Source organism: Notamacropus eugenii, chromosome 1, assembly GCF_028372415.1.
Source record: "Notamacropus eugenii isolate mMacEug1 chromosome 1, mMacEug1.pri_v2, whole genome shotgun sequence".
NCBI classification, from domain to species: domain Eukaryota; kingdom Metazoa; phylum Chordata; class Mammalia; order Diprotodontia; family Macropodidae; genus Notamacropus; species Notamacropus eugenii.
In genome coordinates this window covers 242,452,766-242,472,805 of record NC_092872.1, presented here as the reverse complement: position 1 = coordinate 242,472,805, position 20,040 = coordinate 242,452,766, and the positions used below count along the sequence as shown (strand labels likewise).

The 20,040-nt window shown below is 41.7% G+C and overlaps 1 protein-coding gene across 6 annotated transcripts in view; it reads left to right on the top strand.

Moving 5' to 3' along the window:
- The window catches only part of PML (PML nuclear body scaffold), a 52,036-nt gene extending 42,201 nt beyond the window's left edge, over positions 1-9,835 (top strand). For 5 of the 6 annotated variants that reach the window (XM_072628395.1, XM_072628394.1, XM_072628393.1 and 2 more), the window contains exons 9-11: positions 105-154; positions 5,123-5,279; positions 8,931-9,835. In XM_072628395.1, coding sequence (XP_072484496.1) covers positions 105-154; positions 5,123-5,279; positions 8,931-9,709 — 986 coding nt within the window. In that variant the 3' untranslated portion in view covers positions 9,710-9,835. The remainder of the gene's footprint in view (positions 1-104; positions 155-5,122; positions 5,280-8,930) is intronic. The other variant, XM_072628396.1, reaches the window with a different exon arrangement.
- The last annotated feature ends 10,205 nt before the right edge of the window (positions 9,836-20,040 follow it).

Genomic DNA, 20,040 nt, shown 5'->3' with positions numbered 1-20,040 from the left:
TGCCCTTTGTTCAGCCATCCTCCACTCACTGGGCACCTTGATGCCCGTACCATGTTCTCCCAGAACACCCCCAGGGCTTACTGACTCCCCTTTCCATTTTGCAGATAATCCAGTTGTGGTAATCAGCAGCTCTGAAGAGACTGAAGAGAGCAAGGTGAGCACACTGGCCAATTAGACCTTTTCTGTCTTCCCTTCTTTACTTGTTCTGGGAACCCCTGCATTCTTTTTGGAGGGGAGCCAGGAATCACTCCCCTCAGCCCTCTATTAGCCATGAGGCTAATACCTGGTGTGCCTTAGTTTTGCTTAACTGTTACAGGGAAGGTTATAAGTCATATAAAAACAAAAAGGTTTTTTTTTTCTATAAAACATATAAAAAACAAACAAAAAAACCTCCCTTAACATATCGGGACCCCCACACTTACACTCAGAGAGTCAGGATCACCCAACTGAGTTAAGAAGATTCCTTGAACATCCATGCTTATGCCTTGTACTGGAGCCCTAGGTGTCAGGTCTAGTAGGCTGTTCCTTGCTTCCATAAGTACATCTGGAGGAGAAGTGAGGCTGGTGACCTGCACAGCCCTCTTTCACTCAAAACAAAGTCAAGTGCAAGTCATGTCATCATTTCTCTGATGCCATGGTCTTCTTTGGCAATGAAGGACAAACGATGAATATGATGATGATGACATCCTTTCCTCCACTTTTGATTTTCTCAAAGATCTAGCTTTTGTCTTCAGAAGGGTTTCCATGGTCACAGTGGCTGGGAACTCTCTAGGACATGGGAAAAATGAAGAGGGAGTGGCTATTTTTTGTGTGAGTTGGAAGCTGCCTACAGTAGTGACCTGTGATACAGCAGGAGATTTGTGAACAGGATCCTGTGTCTTCTGGCTGTTTTTGTTTTGTTTTTTTTTAGCTTTGGCTTTCCATTTTATTTATTTTTCTTTTTTTAATGTTTATTTATTTTTAGTTTTAGTTTTTAACATTCCATTTCCACAAAATTTTAAGGTCCAAATTTTCTCCCCATCTCTCCCCTCCCCCCACCCCCAAAACACCATGCATTGTGATTACCCCTTACCCCATCTGCCCTCCCTTCTATCACATCCCTCCTTTCCCTTATTCCCATCTTTTCTCTTTTCTTGTAGGGTAGGATAGATTTCTATACCTCATTACCTATATTTCTTATTTCCCAGTTGCATGCAAAAACAATTCTCAACATTCATTCCTAAAACTTTGAGTTCCAATTTCTCTCCCTTCCTCCCTCCACACTCATCCCCACTGAGCAATTCAATATAGGCTATATATGTGTAGCTTTGCAAAGCGCTTCCATAATAGTCATGTTGTATAAGCCTAACGATATTTCCCTCCATCCTATCCTGCCCCCCATTTATTCTATTCTTTCTTTTGACCTTGTCCCTCCCTAAAAGTGTTTACTTCTAATTACTCCCTCCTCCCATTTGCCCTCCTTCTATCATCCCCCAACCCCACTTATCCCCTTCTCCCCTACTTTCCTGTAGTGTAAGATAGATTTTCATACCAAATCGAGTATGCATGTTATTCCCTCCTTAAGCCAAATGTGATGAGAGTAAGCTTCAATTTTTCTCTCTTACCTCTCCACTTTTCCCCTCCATAGAAAAAGCTTTTTCTTGCATATTTTATGAGAGATAGTTTGCCTCATTCCATTTCTCCTTTTTCCCTCCCAATATATTCCTCTCACTCCTTAATTTTATTTTTTTTAGATAGCATCCCTTCCTATTGAACTCACCCTGTGCTCTCTGTCTATATTTATGTGTATAATCCCTCCAACTACCCAAATACTGAGAAAAGTTTCAAGAGTTACAAACAATGTCTTTCCATGTAGGAATGTAAACAGTTCAACTTTAGTAAGTCTCTTGTGATTTCTCTTTCCTGTTTACCTTTTCATGCTTCTCTTGACTCTTGTGTTTGAAAGTCAAATTTTCTATTCAGCTCGAGTCTTTTCATCAAGAAAGCTTGTAAGTCCTCTATTTCATTGAATGACCATTTTTTTCCCCTGAAGCATTATACTCAGTTTTGCTGGGTAGGTGATTCTTGGCTTTAATCCTAGTTCCTTTGATTTCTGGAATATCATATTCCAAGTCGTTCAATCTCAGAATCTCAGAAGCCACTAGATCTTGTGTTATCCCGATTATATTTCCACAATACTCGAATTATTTCTTTCTAGCTGCTTGCAGTATTTTCTCCTTGACCTGGGAACTCTGGAATTTGGCTACAATATTTCTAGGTATTTCTCTTTTCAGATCTCTTTCAAGAGGTGATTGGTGGATTCTTTCAATATTTATTTTACCCTCTGATTCTAGAATACCAGGGCAATTTTCCTTGATAATTTCATGAAAGATGATATCTAGGCTCTTTTTTTGATCATGGCTCTCAGGTAGTCCCATAATTTTTAAATTGTCTCTCCTGGATCTATTTTCCAGGTCAGTTGTTTTTCCAATGAGATATTTCACATTGTCTTCTACTTTTTCATCCTCTTGGTTTTGTTTTGTAATTTCTTGGTTTCTCATAAAGTCATTAGCTTCCATCTGCTCCATTCTAATTTTTAAAGAACTATTTTCTTCAGTGAATTTTTAAACCTCCTTTTCCATTTGACTAATTCTGTTTTTTAAAGCATTCTTCTCCTCATTGACTTTTTGGACCTCTTTTGCCATTTGAGTTAGTCTATTTTTAAGCGTGTTATTTTTTTCTGCCTTTTTTGGGTCTCCTTTAGCAAGCTGTTGATTCACTTTTCATGATTTTCTTGCATCGCTCTCATTTCTCTTCCCAATTTTCCTCCACCTCTCTTATTTGATTTTCAAGATCATTTTTGAGCTCTTCCATGACTTGAAATTTGCATATTTATTTTGGAGGTTTTGGATGCAGAAGCCTTGACTTTTATGTCTTCCTCTAATGGTATGCATTGCTCTTCCTCATCTGAAAGGATGGAAGAAAATACCTGTTCATCAAGAAAGTAACCTTCTATAGTCTTATTTTTTTCCCTTTTTGGGCATTTTCCCAGCCAGTTACTTGACTTTTTAGTCCTTGGTCAAGAGTAGGGTATACTATGGGGACCTGTAAGTTTTCAGTTCCTCCAAGGTGGCACAATCAAGAGAGAGGAGTTTACTTCTCTCCTGGCCTGTGCACTGGTCTGGGGGCAACTAAAACATTTTCTGCCCAGGATCTGTGAGTAGAATTCCCTCTCCAAGACCACCTCCATCTCAACCATTCCAGCACCCTTCCTCACCCCAGTACTGGCACTCAGGGCTGAGATCCAGATCAATCATTCAATTCCCCCACTGTGTTTAGGCGGAGGGCTCTAAAAATGGATGCTGCCACTGCAGTGGCTGCTGCCAGTGGGGCCAAACCACATTCCCTTTTCACCAAGGTGAAAGAGCTTTCTCACTGACCTTTGAAGCTGTCTTTGGCCTTTGTGGGTTGAGCAATCTGGGAACCACAGCTGCTGCCAGGAATTTTGCCCCCTGAGGCCTGCTCCAGTCCTGTCCCTGCCACACCATGCAGGCAAGGCTGAGCTGTGGTCCACTCCAAGCTTGGTGTGATAGACCTTTCCTGTCAGCCTTCCAGGCTGTCTTGGGCTGGAAATCTCTTTCACTCTGTAGTTTTGTGGCTTCTGCTGCTCCAGAATTTTTTTAGAGTCATTTTTTACAGGTATTTTATGGGTTGTGGGAAGAGAGCTTTTATAGGTCCATCCTTCTACTCCACCATCTTGACTCCACCCCACCTCTTGTGTCTGTTTAAAAGAATTTGGTCCCATGGTTGCAAAGAATGAAAAACGAAGAGATTGCTGATCTATTAGGGAATGGTAGAATGAATTATGGTATATGCATGTGATGGGATGGTACTGTGCTGTGAGAAATGATGAAAGGGAAATCAGAGAATCTGGGAAGACCTCTAAACTGATGCAGAATGAAGTGAGCAGAACCAGGAGAACAATTTATGCTAAACAACAACATTATAAAGACAAACAACTTTGAAAGACTGAGGAATTCTGATCAGCACAGTGACCACTCATGATTCCAGAGGGTCCATAATGATGCATGCTACCCATTTCCTGACAGAGAAGTGATGGACTCAGGATGCAGATTGAGATATTTTTTGGACATGATCAAAGTGGGAGTTTGTTTTTTGCTTAACTGCACATGTTGTGAGGGGTTTGGTTTTATTTTTTCCAGTGGTGGAGGTGAAGAGAGGAGAGGTGAGAGGGAGAGAAAATAGATTTTTACAACTGAAAAAAAATAAATCTTAAAACATTAGTAAAGGAGCTAGAACTGACTCTTGTGAGCTAACACCTATGGCTCACCCTGAACAATATCAGGGTTTGACAGGTCAGGGTAAGGGGCAGTGTTGGGTAGCTTCATGAATGTTAGATGCATGAAGATGAGGGTGAACAGACATGGAGTTGACTCTGGGTGGAAAGGAAGCTATAACAAGTCATATTTCTACTTGAGCACCAAGCATGAGGGATGAGAAACAAGAGGACTTGGAACTTATAAAATGAATGGTTTGTGAGTACTTGGAAGGACAAGCCATAAACCACCATGGCAAAGAAGTTATTTGTGAATGGAATTAGTCCTTGGTAATCAATCTTCAGGTGATCAGTTCTCCATAAATTAACTAGCCTGGCCCTCCAATGACAGACAATCATCTTTCTTATGGTAGAACCTGCCATAACTTGAAGTCTTCTGACTTACAGCCTTAGAGAATCCAGGATTGCGTAGGTGCCCCAATGAATCATCAGAGGAGAACCTTACTAATCCCAAGCCTCTTCTTCACAAGGCAGCCAAGTAACCTTCTTGCCCTTTGCACTCCCCCATTCCCATTCCTTGTTCTGGCTCTATTCAGGATATTGATGGATGGATTTGCTTTGTTGATACTTTTTGTTTTTATATGACAATCAGCATTTCCATTTATACCCATTTCCTGCTCCCAACACATAACTAGCCTTCCCTGTAACAGTTAAGCAAAACTAAGGCACACCAGGTATGCGACATTCCACACTTATAGTCCCCCACCCTCCCACATCCCTCTGTAGTGAAAAGAGGGGGCACACACCCCTGTCTGAGTTGGTGTCACAGTGGTTTCTGTGTTGCAGTCCTCCAGTGATTTTGGGGACAGCAGTGACTCAGAAGATCTCGTGGAGTGCACAGGCAGCACAAAGGCACCCCCCAGCCACCCCATCGATAACATCAGAGAACCCAGTCAAGAAAACAGAGCTTTGGTGTTCTTTGACCTCAAGGTTGACAGCAAAAGTGAGTCTCCCATCAATACCCCCTTTCCTCTACTGGCCTCATCTCCAGAGTCCCAGGATATGGGCATAGGTCAAATGAGTATCTATATGTCACCTCTAAATGTGGAAAGGAGGCCAAAACTTGGCCCCATGAGATGGTCATTCAGCCAGTTGATGCTTGCACCTTCCCTTTGACCCAAGGACCCCAAAGCTAATTTGGGTATTGAAGTCAGGACTTCTGCCCTGAGGAAAAAAAATGTGTCTGGATTCCAAATTTCACAAGTCAACATTTTCATAGGACCAAGGGATTTAAAGTTGGGAGGGACCTCAGGGAATCATCTGATCCAATCAGTCCCCTTCTGGAAACTGAGGCCTGGAGATTTAAGCAATTTGCCCAAGGTCACGTAGGTGAGAATTAGCCCAGGTGGTAGCTTCTCTGATCAAGGGTCACTTAAAAGTCTTAGGGCCCAGTCCTGTCATCAGTCTGGGGAGAGCAGATCAGGAAGGAAAGCAGGGCCTGCTGAGCAATTCACTCTCCTCTTGAGACTTTATATGAAAAAACGTGGACATTTGAACTAGGTGGTCATTAATACCAAGAGGCAAGGCAAGTTCCCCAAATGCCCAGCCTCACATAGACATCACAGAGGAGAAGGGTTAGTGTTTCACCTCAATCCACCTTTTCCTGAACATAGAATGCAACCAAGGGTCAGCCAACGCTTCCTCATCCCAGATCCTCATTTCTGTGACTTTGGTCCCGGATCCTGGCTGGCCCATCTGAACAAAGTGTCTTAGGTTGGAAGGGCAAGGTAGAAATCAGATGGAACTCACTCTCCCTTCCATTAAGACCAGCTGTGGTGGCCAGCTCCTGAAATTCCAGGCCATTCTGGTCAACTCTATCCAAAGGGAGATTGAATTGCTGGCGTGGCCCAGAAGTGGGCATTTATTCAACCAGAATTTTTTAGGCCAGTTGTAATCAAGGCACTAACAATGCTATATATAAATTGAGGTCACAGAAGCAAAAATAAAACAATCCCTTGCTCTCCAGGAGCTTACGTTTTATTGTGGAAAACAATATGTATGTAAATAAGTAAATACAAAACAAACACGAAATAGTTTAGAAAGACCCCGAGAAGTTGGGGAACAGGGCAAGGAGAGCCCGGAAAAGTCTCATGTGCGAAATGTCCCTTGAGTCAAACTTTAAAGGAGACCAGATTCTTAAGAGGTGAGGTCTATAAGGCAGCCTGTGCAAAGGCATGGAGGTGGGATATATAATATTGAATATAATACGGTATACATGTATTATGTATGTAATACCAAGCAGGTCCTTGATAAATGCTTCTTGGATGAATGGGAAGCCAGTCAATGTGCACTTTCTCTGAACATTCTCTCATTTGATTAGCATATACCAGGGAGTTAAATGAGATGATATTCATAAAGTGCTTTGCAAACATTAAAGCACATAAAAAATGTTAAATAATGTTATTATTATTTTCACTGGTGTTGTTGTTGATAATGTCCTATCCTCAAGCAGGGAAACTAGACTTGGAGCAAAATTTGGTTTGTAATCAAGTCCCAGGATGGTTAGAAGAAACCCCTGGGGACACATCTGCAGTGTATTACTGACAGACAGTGGAGACTGCAGAGGAGGTGGAGCTCCCCAAGCCTTGGTTGGAGGGTGTCAGGGAGGTGGATCAGTCGCTTAGAGGCAACTGGTGGCACAGTGGGTAGAGTGCTTGGTCTGGAGTCAGGGAGACCTGAGTTCAAGTCTTTACTGTCTCAGTCGTTTACTAGCTGTGTGACCCTGGGCAAGTCACTTAACCTATGTTCTCCATTTCCTCGACTGTAACATGGGGATAATAACCACAGGCTTGTTGTAAGGAACAAATAACATAATATTTGGGTTTTTTTAAGAGTGCTTAGCACTTGGGAAGTCCTTAATAATTACTCATTTCCTTTAATTAACACACATTTATTAAATACCTGCTCTGTGCTGGGCATGGTGCTGACACAGCTTCTCCTGAGTCAATCCTTGAATAACCTTAATCAGAGAAAGGAGCAGAGTTCATGTCTCATACATAGGATAGGAACTGGGGAGAGATGGGACCAAGGATGGCACTGTCCAAGGGCACTCCCAGATGAGGAAAGATCTTCCGCCAGTGCAAGTCAGTACCTTTTAGAAAATAGCCAATGGTCACAGATGGCTGCCAAGAGTACTGAAAGGTTAAGTGATTGTCCAGGATCCCACAGCCAAGATGACAGTCAGAACTCAAACCTAGGTCTTCCTGGCACCAAGACTGGCTCTTTCCACCATACTATGCTGCCTCACATAGGTTTATCTCTCAATGGTGCTTAATAAATACTAATGTGATCATCTTCCCCACCCCCATCCATACCTTCCCCTTTCCTTCCTTCCTTCCTTCCTTCCTTCCTTCCTTCCTTCTTTCCTTCCTTCCTTCCTTCCTTCCTTCCTTCCTTCCTTTCTTCTTTCCTTCCTTCCTTTTCAGTTGGTTAAGGAGAATTGGGAAAGAGAAGAAAACTGAATAAACACTGAATAATTAAAAAATAAAATAATTTCTAAAAAATTTGGAAAGGAAAAATATACCGGTTGGTTGACTAACTGAGAGAGGTGATGACCCAAGGGTTTCACTTTTGGCTTCAGGAGCATGGTTTCCGAGAGAGATGTATTGAAGACCAGAAATAGGAACTCGAGCAACTATTTCAATGTCTCTGACACTGTTCACACTGACCTGTCTTACCCCTTCTTCCCTTATCTCTCCATGTCCTATGCATTCTCTCCCTCTCCCTCTCCCTCTCTCTCCCCCCTCCCCCTCTCTCTCTTCTTCTTCTTCTTCTCTCTCTCCTCTCCTCCTCCTCTTTGTTCCTTTTCTTCCTTTCCATCTCTCCCTCCCTCCTTCATCTCTCTGTTTCTATCTTTCCCTCTCTTCCCTCCCCTTCTTCTCTGTTTGTCTATCTCCTCTGTCTCTTTCTGTCTATATTTTCCTCTCTCTTCCTCTTTCTCTCTCTTCCTCTCTCTTTAGCACTCTCTCTTTCTTTCTCTCTCTAATTCTTTCTCTTTCCCTCTGTCTTTTCTCTCCTCTGTATTTCTCTCTCCCTCTCTCCTTCCCTCTCTTTTTTGTCTTTCTCTTTTTCTCTGTCCTTTCTTCTCTCCCCTTTTCTCTCTTCTCTTCCCTGTCTCTTCTTTCTCTTTCCTTCTCTATTCTCTCTCTCTCCATCTTTGCTCTTTTGGTCTCTCTCCTCTCTCTCCCTCTCCTCTTTCTCTCTCTCTTCCCTCTCCTTTTTCCTCTCTCCCTGTCTCTCTATCTCTCTCTCTTTCTGTCTGTCTTTGTCTCTCTCTCTCTCTGTCCCTGTGTCCCTCTGTCTCTCTCTTTTCTATCTCTCCTCTCTGTCTCCTCTCTCTGTTTCTTTCTGTCTTTCTGTCTCTGTCTCTCTCTTCTCTTCCTCTCCTCCCTCCCTCTCCTCTTTCTCTCTCTCTCCCCTCTCCTTTCTCCCTGTCTCCCTGTCTCTCTTTCTCCATATCTATCTCTTTCTTTGTCTCTATCTCTGACTCTGTGCCACTCTGTTTCTCCTTTCTGTCTCTCTCTTCTCTCTGTCTCTGTCCCCCACCCCTCTGTCTCTCTCCCTCTCTCTCATTCTTTCTCTCTCTCATCCCCAGCCAAGAAGATCAGCCAGCTGGCGGCTGTAAATGGCGAGAACAATTTTCGTATTGTCATCCAGCAGGAGGAGGCTCTTTTCAGCCTCTTGTCCAGGGGGGTTGCCATTGAGGACGGCTTGCAGAATTTCCTCTGCTACCTCCGTTCTAACTCCCACCCCATCCTGGCTGGCTACAAGCTCTGGTCACCCAATCTTACTGTCTTCTTTAAGGCCCTAGAGACTTTCTCCAAAAAGGGGGAGTTCCACGAGACCATCTCGGGGTTCCTAGACATCCTGCCCTTGGTCCGTGATAGAGTGCCCGGGGCCACCAGCTACAAGCTCAAGAATCTGGTCAAGACCTACCTGTCGCGAAACATGAACGACAACAGTGCCCTGGCCTCAGTCAGGGCCATGCGGGACCTCTGTAAGACCCTGAACATCTACCTGGGCCAGAATATCAACCGCAAAGTGCTGCCCTTCTCTAACCTGGACTGCTTTACTTCCCTACAGCCCCTGGTCCACGTCAACGTCCTGACCCGCACACAAGCCAAACTTCTTGCGCTCCGGAATGTGAGCCTCACAGAGCTACAGGCGGCCTTCCACGATGATCCTGAGTGGGGACTCAGGAAGTACAGCCGCTACCTGGCCTCGCGGAGCTCTCGGTCACTCCCTTCCCTGCTGGGGCTTAGGAACTACCTTGAAAGCCTGCTGTCCAGTCCCAAGCCAGAAAGAAAGCAGGCTGCTGGTCCCAAACAGGATCCCCTGGGAAAAGCCTCTTTCCAGACCAAGAGTGGGGAGTGAGTAAGTGGGAAGGAGATGCCTTCATGTTCCTCCAGGCCCTACTGACCATGTTTGTGTCTCACTCTGTGATCCAGTGTGCCACTCCCCAAATCCCTATTTAAATGGGCTTTCATATCCCTCCTTCTGCTTGGTCTAATGACCTCTGTGCAATTTCATTTGGATGTTGTTCCCTTTCCCAATCCGGGAAGGTTCTTTGGTAGACAGGGCAGGGACACTTGAAAGGTGTCTCTTTATAATACCAGGATGGAAAGGACCTCCGGAAGTATAAGTGGGTGAGGAGATGGAAGAATGGTGGTTTCCCCTTCTAAGCCCCAGCTCACCCCCTCCCCAGATTCCAACATCAAATAAACCAGGAGATCCTCTTGCCATAGGAGCCCAGGTCTACTCCAGGTTATCTATCAGAAAGGCCAAAAGTTTCAGGACAGGTCAGCAGTCCCTTTGAAACTCTGCAGTAGTTCAGATTTCATCCAACAGGCCTCCTCAGTTCCACAGGATTCCTAGACCATTGCTTAGCTCTCTCTGGTGGCGCTTCCTCATCCTCTCCACTCCCTGAATGTCGCCTGCCTGGGTGTCACTCCAAGTGCCTTTCACAGTGGAATTGCTGCCTGTGCTTGGTTGTGGGTCCCTCCCCACCCACCCCCAGCCCATCCTTCCCCCAGGCTCAGTTGCATCTACTGTTCATTTCCAGAGGTGCTTGGCTACTTTTTCTCTTCCTAGTCCATACTTACATGGGAATTGACCTGATCAAGTCACAGAGAAGGTACTGGTGCTTCTTCATTGCCCTGTGCTCGTTATATTCTCCCTGCTTCCTCCTCGGAATTCCCAGTTCCCTTTCCCCCAGCTCATCTCACAACTTGTGTTGAAAATACACAGGCCCAGGAATCAAGTTCCCCTCTATCGCCACTTCCTGAGTGACTTTACACAAATCACCCCCACTTTCTGGGTCCAAGTTCCTTCAACTCTCAAATCAGAGAATTGGACCAGAATCTTCTGAGGTCTCCTCCCTCTCTAATTGTGTGTGGTTCTTTGATTCTGTGTAGCTGAGAAGACCCATGTTTTCTGTGACTGTCTTCATGAACATTCCTATTGGAGGGGATAATCCCAAATGGATCCTTTGTTGTAGGGCATAACAGTTGCAGAGATATAGAAGGTCCTTGCCATTATCCATCTTTCTGGCAGCAGAGTGAGGGTCAGAGGTCACCCACCTACGGGCTCACACTTACTGTCTTAGTGTCCTTTGACCTTCTTATCCCAGATGACCTTTTAGTATGCAAAATAAAAGACACATGCACACACACACACACACACACACACACACACACACACACACACACACACACACCAGGAAACAAGCTTAGATTCATGAGGCATACCTCCCTTCCTCTCCTTGGTCTCCAGTAAGTGGCTTCACATGAGTTAGAGATGTTCACATTGTGAAATTCAGCAGTAGTATCTAATCATGGACTTCTACAAATGGGAAGTGAGGCCCAAGGTGCTTCTCTCTTAATTCTTAGCTATCACTACACATGATGGACCCCAGTTTTAGAAAATCAAGTGGACATCTGGATTGACATCCAAGAAAAATACACGTAGTGGTACCTCACCTAACAAAAAAGACACTTCCATTTGCAATGATTTCCATGATTTGCCATGGCATTCTGCTACAGGGTAATGGACATTGCTGGGCCTGGATCCAGGATTAATTTGCTGTGTCCTACTGGACAAGTCAGCTCACCTTTCTGGGTCTCAGTTTTTCCATGGGTAGATGGGCATAAAAATAACATCCTACTCATCTCTGACTTACTGTAGCAGCTATGAGTGAGAATAGGATGAGAGATGAGCTAAGAAATTGCCATGTGATGCCAGGGACAGTTCTAATAATGATCTTCTTGGTACATTTAAAATAGGATTCAAATTATTTGGGGATACTTCAGCTTCAATCAATTGATGAGCAGCTTTTAAGAAACATAGCTATTTGTGTAAGGCAGAGGACACCTGCATCACAGGCAGAAGCTGTTTGTCAGGAATTGGGCACTTGGGTCATAATTCCATTATAGGACTTCCATTGATCCTGAAATGATTCCTTGCATTCTCTATAAGAAAGACAAAGAGCCCTCTTTCCCTCTCAGTGATCTAACTCACAGTGTGGACTTCAGCATTTAGCCATCCCATCATCACTTTGGGACTTTGTGTTTTCAGATTTGCAAATACTATGTGATGATATTTACACCAAAAGAGTGCTTTACTGTTCTCTCACTGCCTTCACATACGAAAATAAATCCATGCATCCTAAAAGCTAAGCTCACAGATGGTTGACTTTGCTCAGTTCATGATGACCAAGAGATGTCCCCTCTTTAAAACTATTTATCTTTGCCTAACCCAAATCAACTCTGTAATGTGGGATAGTAAAACTTGGTTTTTAGAACAGAACTTTTCTCCTTTGGGCCAAAATCCTTACTCTGATGTTTGTAAATTGTAGAAAATCTAGAACTCTTCATCCCTTCCCAACCACGAACTAACTCCTCTTCCTGACTCCCTGATTTCTGTTAGTGGGACTGCCACTATGCTGGTCTCTAGAGAATGATCGCAGCCACAAAGATCATCTTTGAAGACCTGAATCATCTACCCAGGCCTAGAACAGACTTTAATGGTATCTGTTTCTGGTTAAGAAATAGTCAGTGAATTCTTGTTTGGAATGATGAATGGTATGTTTTGTTCCTGCACTGATACTTAGCAGAGGCCAGTGTCTGTGTTCTCGTATCCCATTAGAGTACGATTTGTTAATTTGTGCACGTACTCATCTGGCTGTCCAGTTCCAAGAGGAGAAGGAGTCTGGCCTTCCTCATTGGCCTACAAATCATTTCATGTTAATATGGCGTAGGCCTGGGGGGAATAGGCAACCTAAGATGAGGGTGGGGGCAGGGGGGGGCCTTATGAACTGACCAATTACCATTGTCAGTGATCTGTACTGGTTGATGCTTCTATTATGAATGTTTCTTCCTCTATTAAAACTTTAATTAGTAGTGGAATTAGATCATTCAACTCCAGCTTTTATCCTGTTCAGTGTGGTGTCCTCCTGGTCAGATAAGCCTGCTGTATATCCCAAAGTTGGGAATCTTAGGGCCTCAGGGCTCCAATATCTGTGTATCTTTGTTCTATTATCACCATTAAATGATTTAATCCTTGTAGTGAGTGTGAGTAGTTCCTTTTCCAAAAAGAACCTGGTTGGATGAAGTGGTAACAACCATCATCCAATTAGAAACTGCAAATTGTCTTTGACCTCTCCCTTTTCTGCGTCTCTCACATTCAAACAGATGCCTGTCCACAATTTATCTGGTTCTGCGGGGCCCCCTTCATTCCACTCCCACCACTGGTTTCTAGCCTTTGTTTTGTCCCATCTGGACAGTTGCCTCCAACACAGAGATAGTCTCTTCCTCTCTAAGCCAGGGTCATTTTCCTAAAGCAGTATTCTGATAATGATACTCCCAGACTCAAAAACCTTCATTGACTGCTTCTATTTACCAAATAAAGTCTACACTCAGCTGGGTGTTCAAAGATCTCCCCATTCGGCCCCATCCTACCTTTGCAGCCTCTTCTCACACTTGCATGTCCTGTAAAGAATAAGATGCTTTTTATAAGGAACGAGATTTCAAAGTCTGTTTAAGGTGTGTTTGGATTTCAACAGCCATGCAGAGACTGCTAATTGACTGATTTGGATAGGAGATCATAGCAGTGGGATTCCTAGAAATGGAAGAGGACCTTCAAAACTTTGATATTTCAAAGAATCTGTGGTGTCTCCATCCTGACCTGGATAAGTGAGTCTCTTTAGGAGGGTGATACTCAGCTGTCCCATAGCCTCAAGAGCTTCCCTTTGCTTGGAAGCAGAGATAGCCTTACAGATTCAAATCCCAGACTTACCCCAACAAGAACAATTCTTTCTCCCAAACCCTCCCTTCCCAACTTTTCTCTTGCAATCAAGGGCACTGCCATCTTCCCAGTCAACCAGGTCCTCTCCAATTGGGTAGGATCTTCAGCTCTTCATTCCTCCTCATCGCACATATTCAGTATGTTGTTAAATCATGCCAGTTCTACCTTCCAAATTTTCCCCTTTTCTGTACTCACATAGCCATGACCCAAGTACATGCCCTCATCAACTCAAATTTGGACTATTGCAATAGCTGGCTGGTCTCCCTACCTCAAATCTCTTCTCCATTGTCCACTTAGCTGCAAAAGGGATTTTTTAAAAATTTATTTGACATTTTATTTTTCCTTAGTTACATGTAAAAAACAAATTTAAACATTTGTTTTTAGAACTTTGAGTTCCAAATTCTCTCCCTCACTCTCTTCCCTCACCCTCCCCCATTGAGAAAGCAAGCAGTTTGACATAGGTTATACATGTGTAGGTGTATATGTGTACATGCAAAATATTTCCATGTTAGTCATGTTGTGAAAGAAAACATAGACAAAAAAACAAGAAAAATAAAGTAAAACAAAAAAAGTATGCTTCAATTTGTATTCAGACACTGCCAGTTCTTTCTCTGGGGATGGAGGACATAACAATGACTGTTGTTTTTTATTCTTTTTTTTTTTTATTAGTTAATTCTACAATCACTACCATATAACTTAGATTTTTCCCCTCCCTCCCCCCTGCCTTCCCCCTCCTTTCCTGGGATGGCATACAATTTTGTATAGGTTCTACACATATATTCTTATTAAATACATTTTCACTATAGTCATGCTGTGTTGAAAAATTAAAATAAGTAAAGAAATCATCTAACAAACCAAAATGCAATACACACACACACACAGAAAATAATCTACTACATTCTGTGATTGAATTCCATAGTTCTTTCTCTGGATGTGGAAGACATTTTGCCTTAGAAGACCATTGGGAATTTTTTTTAAATCCTTGCATTGCAATGAAGTTCTAAGTCTACCTGAAAAAATTCTCACACACTGTAGTCGTTGCTGTGCACAAAGTTCTCCTGGTTCTGTTCCTTTCACTCAGCATCAGATCATATAAGTCTCACCAGGCCTCTCTGAAGTCTTCCTGTTCATCATTTCTTTTGGCACACTAGTATTCCATTACATTCATATACCATAATTTATTCAGCCATTCCCCAATTGATGGGCATCCCCTTGATTTCCAGTTTTTGACCTCCACAAAGAGTGCTGCTATAAATATTTTGGTACATGTGGGACCCTTTCCCATTTTTATGATCTCTTTGGGATACAGTCCTAGAAGCGATATTGCTGGGTCAAAGGGTATGCACATTTTTGTAGCCCTTTGGGCATAGTTCCGAATTGCTCTCCAGAATGGTTGGATCAGCTCACAGTTCCACCAACAGTGTATCAATGTTCCAACTCTCCCACATCCTCGCCAACATTTGTCATCTTCCTGTTCTGTCATGTTTGCCAATCTGATAGGTGTGATATGGTACCTCAGAGTTGTTTTGATTTACATCTCCCTAATCAAAAGTGATTTAGAGCATTTTTTCATATGACTATAGATCTCTTTAATTTCTTCCTCTGAAAATTGCCTGTTCATATCCTTTGACCATTTATCAATTGGGGAATGACTTGTATTTTTGTACATTTGACTCAGTTCTCTGTATATTCTAGAAATGAGGCCTTTATCACCAACATTAGCTGTAAAAATCCTTTCCCAGTTTTCTACATCCCTCTAAATTTTGGTTGCATTGGGTTTGGTTGTGCAAAACCTTTTCAGTTTAATGTAATCAAAATTATTCATCTTGCACTTCACAATGCTTTCTATCTCTTTAGTCAAAAATTCTTCCCTTCTCCATAAATCTGATAAATACACTATTCCTTGCTCCACCAATTTGTCCATAGTATCAATCTTTATACCTAGATCATGTACCCATTTGGATTTTATTCTTGTGTACGGTGTCAGGCATTGGTGTATGCCTGGTTTCCACTACACTTTTATCCAGTTTTCCCAGCATTTTTGTCGAACAGTGAGTTCTTATCCCAGAAGCTGGGATCCTTGGGTTTATCAAACAGTAATTGCTATATTCATTATCTACTGTACCTTGAGTACCTAGCCTATTCCACTTGTCTACCCTTCTGTTTCTTAGCCAGTACCAAGTGGTTTTGATAATTACTGCTTTATAATAATACAATTTGAGATCTGGTAGCACTAGGCTACCTTCCCTAGCATTTCTTTTCATTAGTCCTGTTGATATTCTGGACCTTTTGTTCTTTTAGATGAATTTTGATACTATTTTTTGTAGCTCTAGAAAATAATTATCTGATAGTTTAATTGATATGGCACTAAATAAGTAAATTAATTTAGGAAGAATTGTCATTTTTATTATATTGATTCGGCCTACCCATGAGCAACTGATGTTTTTCCACTTACTTAGATCTGACTTTATTCATGTGAAAAGTGTCTTGTAATTGTGTTCATATAGTCCCGGGGTTTGTTTTGGCAGGTAAACTCCCAAATATTTTGTAGTGTCTACCCTAACTTTAAATGGGATATCTCTCTATCTCTTGCTGTTGGCCTTTGTTACTAATAAGAAGATTTACGTGGGTTTATTTTGTAACCTGCAACTTTGCCAAAGCTGTTTATTATTTCAAGTAGTTTTTCACTTGAATCTCTGGGATTTTCTAAGTATATCATCATATCATCTGCAAAAGGTGATAACTTAGTTTCTTCTTTGCCTATTCTAACTCCTTCAATTTCTTTATCTTGTCTAATTGCTACAGCTAACATTTCTAGTACCATATTGAATAATAGTGGTGATAATGGGCATCCTTGTTTCACCCCTGATCTTATTGGAAATGCATCTAGCTTATGACAATAGAATATAATGTTTGCAGAAGGTTTTAAGTAGATATTGCTTATTATTTTGTGGAAAGTTCCCTTTATTCCTATGCTCTCCAATGTTTTTAGTAGGAATGGATGTTGTATTTTGTCAAAAGCTTTTTCTGCATCTATTGAGATAATGATGTGGTTTCTGTTAGTTTTGTTGTTGATATGGTTGATAATGCTAATAATTCTCCTAATATTGAACCAGCCCTACATTCCTGGTGTGAATCCTACCTGATCATAATGTATTATTCTCATAAGTTGCTGTATTCATTTTGCTAAAATCTTATTTAAAATTTTTGCATCTATATTCATTAGAGAAATTGGTCTATAATTTTCTTTCTCTGTTTTGTCTCTTCCTGGTTTAGGTATCAAAACCATATTCGTATCATAAAAAGAATTTGGGAGGACTCCTTCTTCTCCAGTTTTCAAAAATAGTCTGTTCTTTATTTATTAACTGTTTTATTTATTTATTTATTTATTTATCTATTTATTTATTTATTATTTTTATTTATTTATTTATTTATTTATTTATTTATTAACTGAAATTAACTGTTCTTTAAATGTTTGATAGAATTCACTTGTAAATCCATCTGGCCGTGAAGATTTTTTCCTAGGGAGTTCATTGATGGCTTGTTCAATTTCTTTTTCTGAGATGGAGTTTGTTTAAGTATTCAACTTCCTCTTCTGTTAATCTGGGCAATTTGTATTTTTTAAAATACTCATCCATCTCATTTAGATTGTCGAATTTATGGGCATAAAGTTGGTCGTTGTTTTTTTCTTTAAGGGATTTTTTTCAAGTGTGTCTGACCATGGCACCCCCTTATTCAATAAGCTCCAGTGGTTCCCTATTGCCTTCAGAATGGAATATAAAGTCTGGTGCTTGGCATGAAACTAGCTTATTACCTGGCCTCTTCCTACCTGTTTAATCTTTTTATGCATTATTCCCCTTTACAAACTCTGTAGGTTACATGCTGCTGCTACACACACACACACACACACACACACACACACACACACACACAAACACCACACACATATACACAAACACACCCATACACACATACAACCATACATACAAATATACACATACATACATACCACACACATACACACATGCCCCACACACATACACACAAATACACACATACATATATACACACATCCCACACACATACACACCCCACACATATAGACACATCCTCACACACATACACCCCCCACACACATACACCCCATATACATACACATACACCCCACACACACATACCCCACACACATAGACCCCACACACACATACACACATACCCCACACACCACACACACATATACCCCACACACATACACATAAACCCCACACACACATATACACAAATACAAACATACACACATACACACACACACACACACACACACACACACACACACACACACCCCTCATGCCCTGACTCTATGTTTTCCCACGAGCTGACTTCCCCAACAGGCATGTTCTCCAGCTCCCAGCTTCCCTGGCTTCTTTCAAGACTCTGGTTTAAGTGGAGTTACTACAGCTTCCTTCAGTGCCTTCCCTCTGAAATGATGTCCCCTTCACTCTGCGTATTTCTGCCATGTGTGTGCTATCTCCCTCAGTAGACTGGGAGCTCCTTGAGATCTGGGCTCTATTTTAGTCTTTCTTTGTGTCCTCAGTGCTTGGCATGGTGCCTGGTATATGGTAGGCACTTAATAAATGCATGACTTGTGTTTCCTATACCCTCTCTCTCCGAGGTTCAAGGATCCCCCAAATCACCAGATCCTCTCAACTGTTTTGGTGCCCATTCTGAGCACCTCACTTACTCCTGCCTTTATCAACCACTCTACAGAAACAAGGATTGCAGAATTTCTAAGTTCAAAGGGACCTCAGAAGTCAACTTCATCAGCATATGTGTGTATGTATGTGAATATATAGGTGTGTATACAAACATACATGTGCTTTACTTTGAGTATAAATTTGCTATCCCTTCTCCCCAGATTCTGCTCTATGGAGCCAAGCACAAGTTTAGATAATAGACTTTCAAATCCTTGAAGAGAACTTATCATGTTCCTCTTAGGTCTCCTCTTCTCCAGGCTAAATAAACTGAGCTCCTTCAACTGATTTTCCTATAGCAGGATCTCCAGTCTTCTCATCATCCTTATCACCTTTCTCTGGCAGCTCACCAGCTTGTCAATGTGTTTCTTAGACCAATCATCAATAATTGCAATAAGTCAAATGTAGTCTGACCAGAGAAGAATACAAAAAGCCTAACAACTCCCATAGAGTGCTAGACACTCTGTCTCTATTGGAATGTAGTATAAGATGAATTAGTTCTTTCTGTCTGCCCTATCAAATTATGCAGGGGTCCACATTTTCATAAACAGTGAAATGTCTGGACCACCCCATCCTATTCTGTAGTGATTGATTTCTTGAACCCAACTTTAAGAGTTTGCATTTAAGCCTACTTTTGTTGTTGAGTTGTTTCAGTTGCATCTGACCCTCCATGACCTCACTTAGGGTTTTCTTGGCAATGACACTAGATTGATTTGTTATTTCCTTCTCCAGCTCATTTTAAGGATGAGGAAACTGAGACAAACACAGTTAAGTGACTTGTCCAGGGTCACACAGCTAGTAAGTGTCTGAAGTCAAATTTGAACTCAGGTCTTCCTGACTCCAGGGTTGGTACTCTATCCACTGCACCACCTAGTTGCCCCTACTTTTAATTAATTACTTAATAGATGCACCATTTTAGCCTGTCAAGCTCCATTTTTATCCACTTTATTGTTCAATAGGCTAACTATCTCATATATCCCAAGTATCCTCTACTCCAGCCAGAGGGATGTCTGCCTTTAATCAACTATTAGATGATCTTGTACCTCATATACACTGAGTACATCCTACTGTTTTGTATTATGGTTATTTATGCACATGTCTATAGCTTCTTGAGGGCAAAGACCAAGTTTTTTCCTTATATTTCTGCAATCATCTTACCTGCCATGGAAGAGGTGCTCTATATATGTTTATTGAATTAATGTTTACTTTGTGCTGCAGTGAGGATGGTTAAATCCTACAGTGTAGACTCAGAACTTCCTCCTAAATTAATAACCCTCTAACCAGAGGGGTGCTGACAAAGAGTTAACAGTCAGATCTCCTTGGGGGCAGGGGAATGTACTGACACTTCTCAGTTTAATCTTCATTACTGATTATTTATTCATCCTTAATTCTAGATAATCAACAAAATAATCAAGCCCTGATTTGTAGGGTTTGCCAGTTTCCAAGACAGAAATTATCACACTGAAAAATTACTAGATATTTACAAGCATAATCCTATTTCTACCTCAATCCAAAAGCTCACATCTATCTATCCCCAGATAAAAAGCTTACCCTTAATGATAATCTCACCCTTAACTCTACACTAAACCACAGTCTTAACACAATGCTAACCCTGATAACATCTCTCAGTTTAGTTCTACCTTAGCATACCAA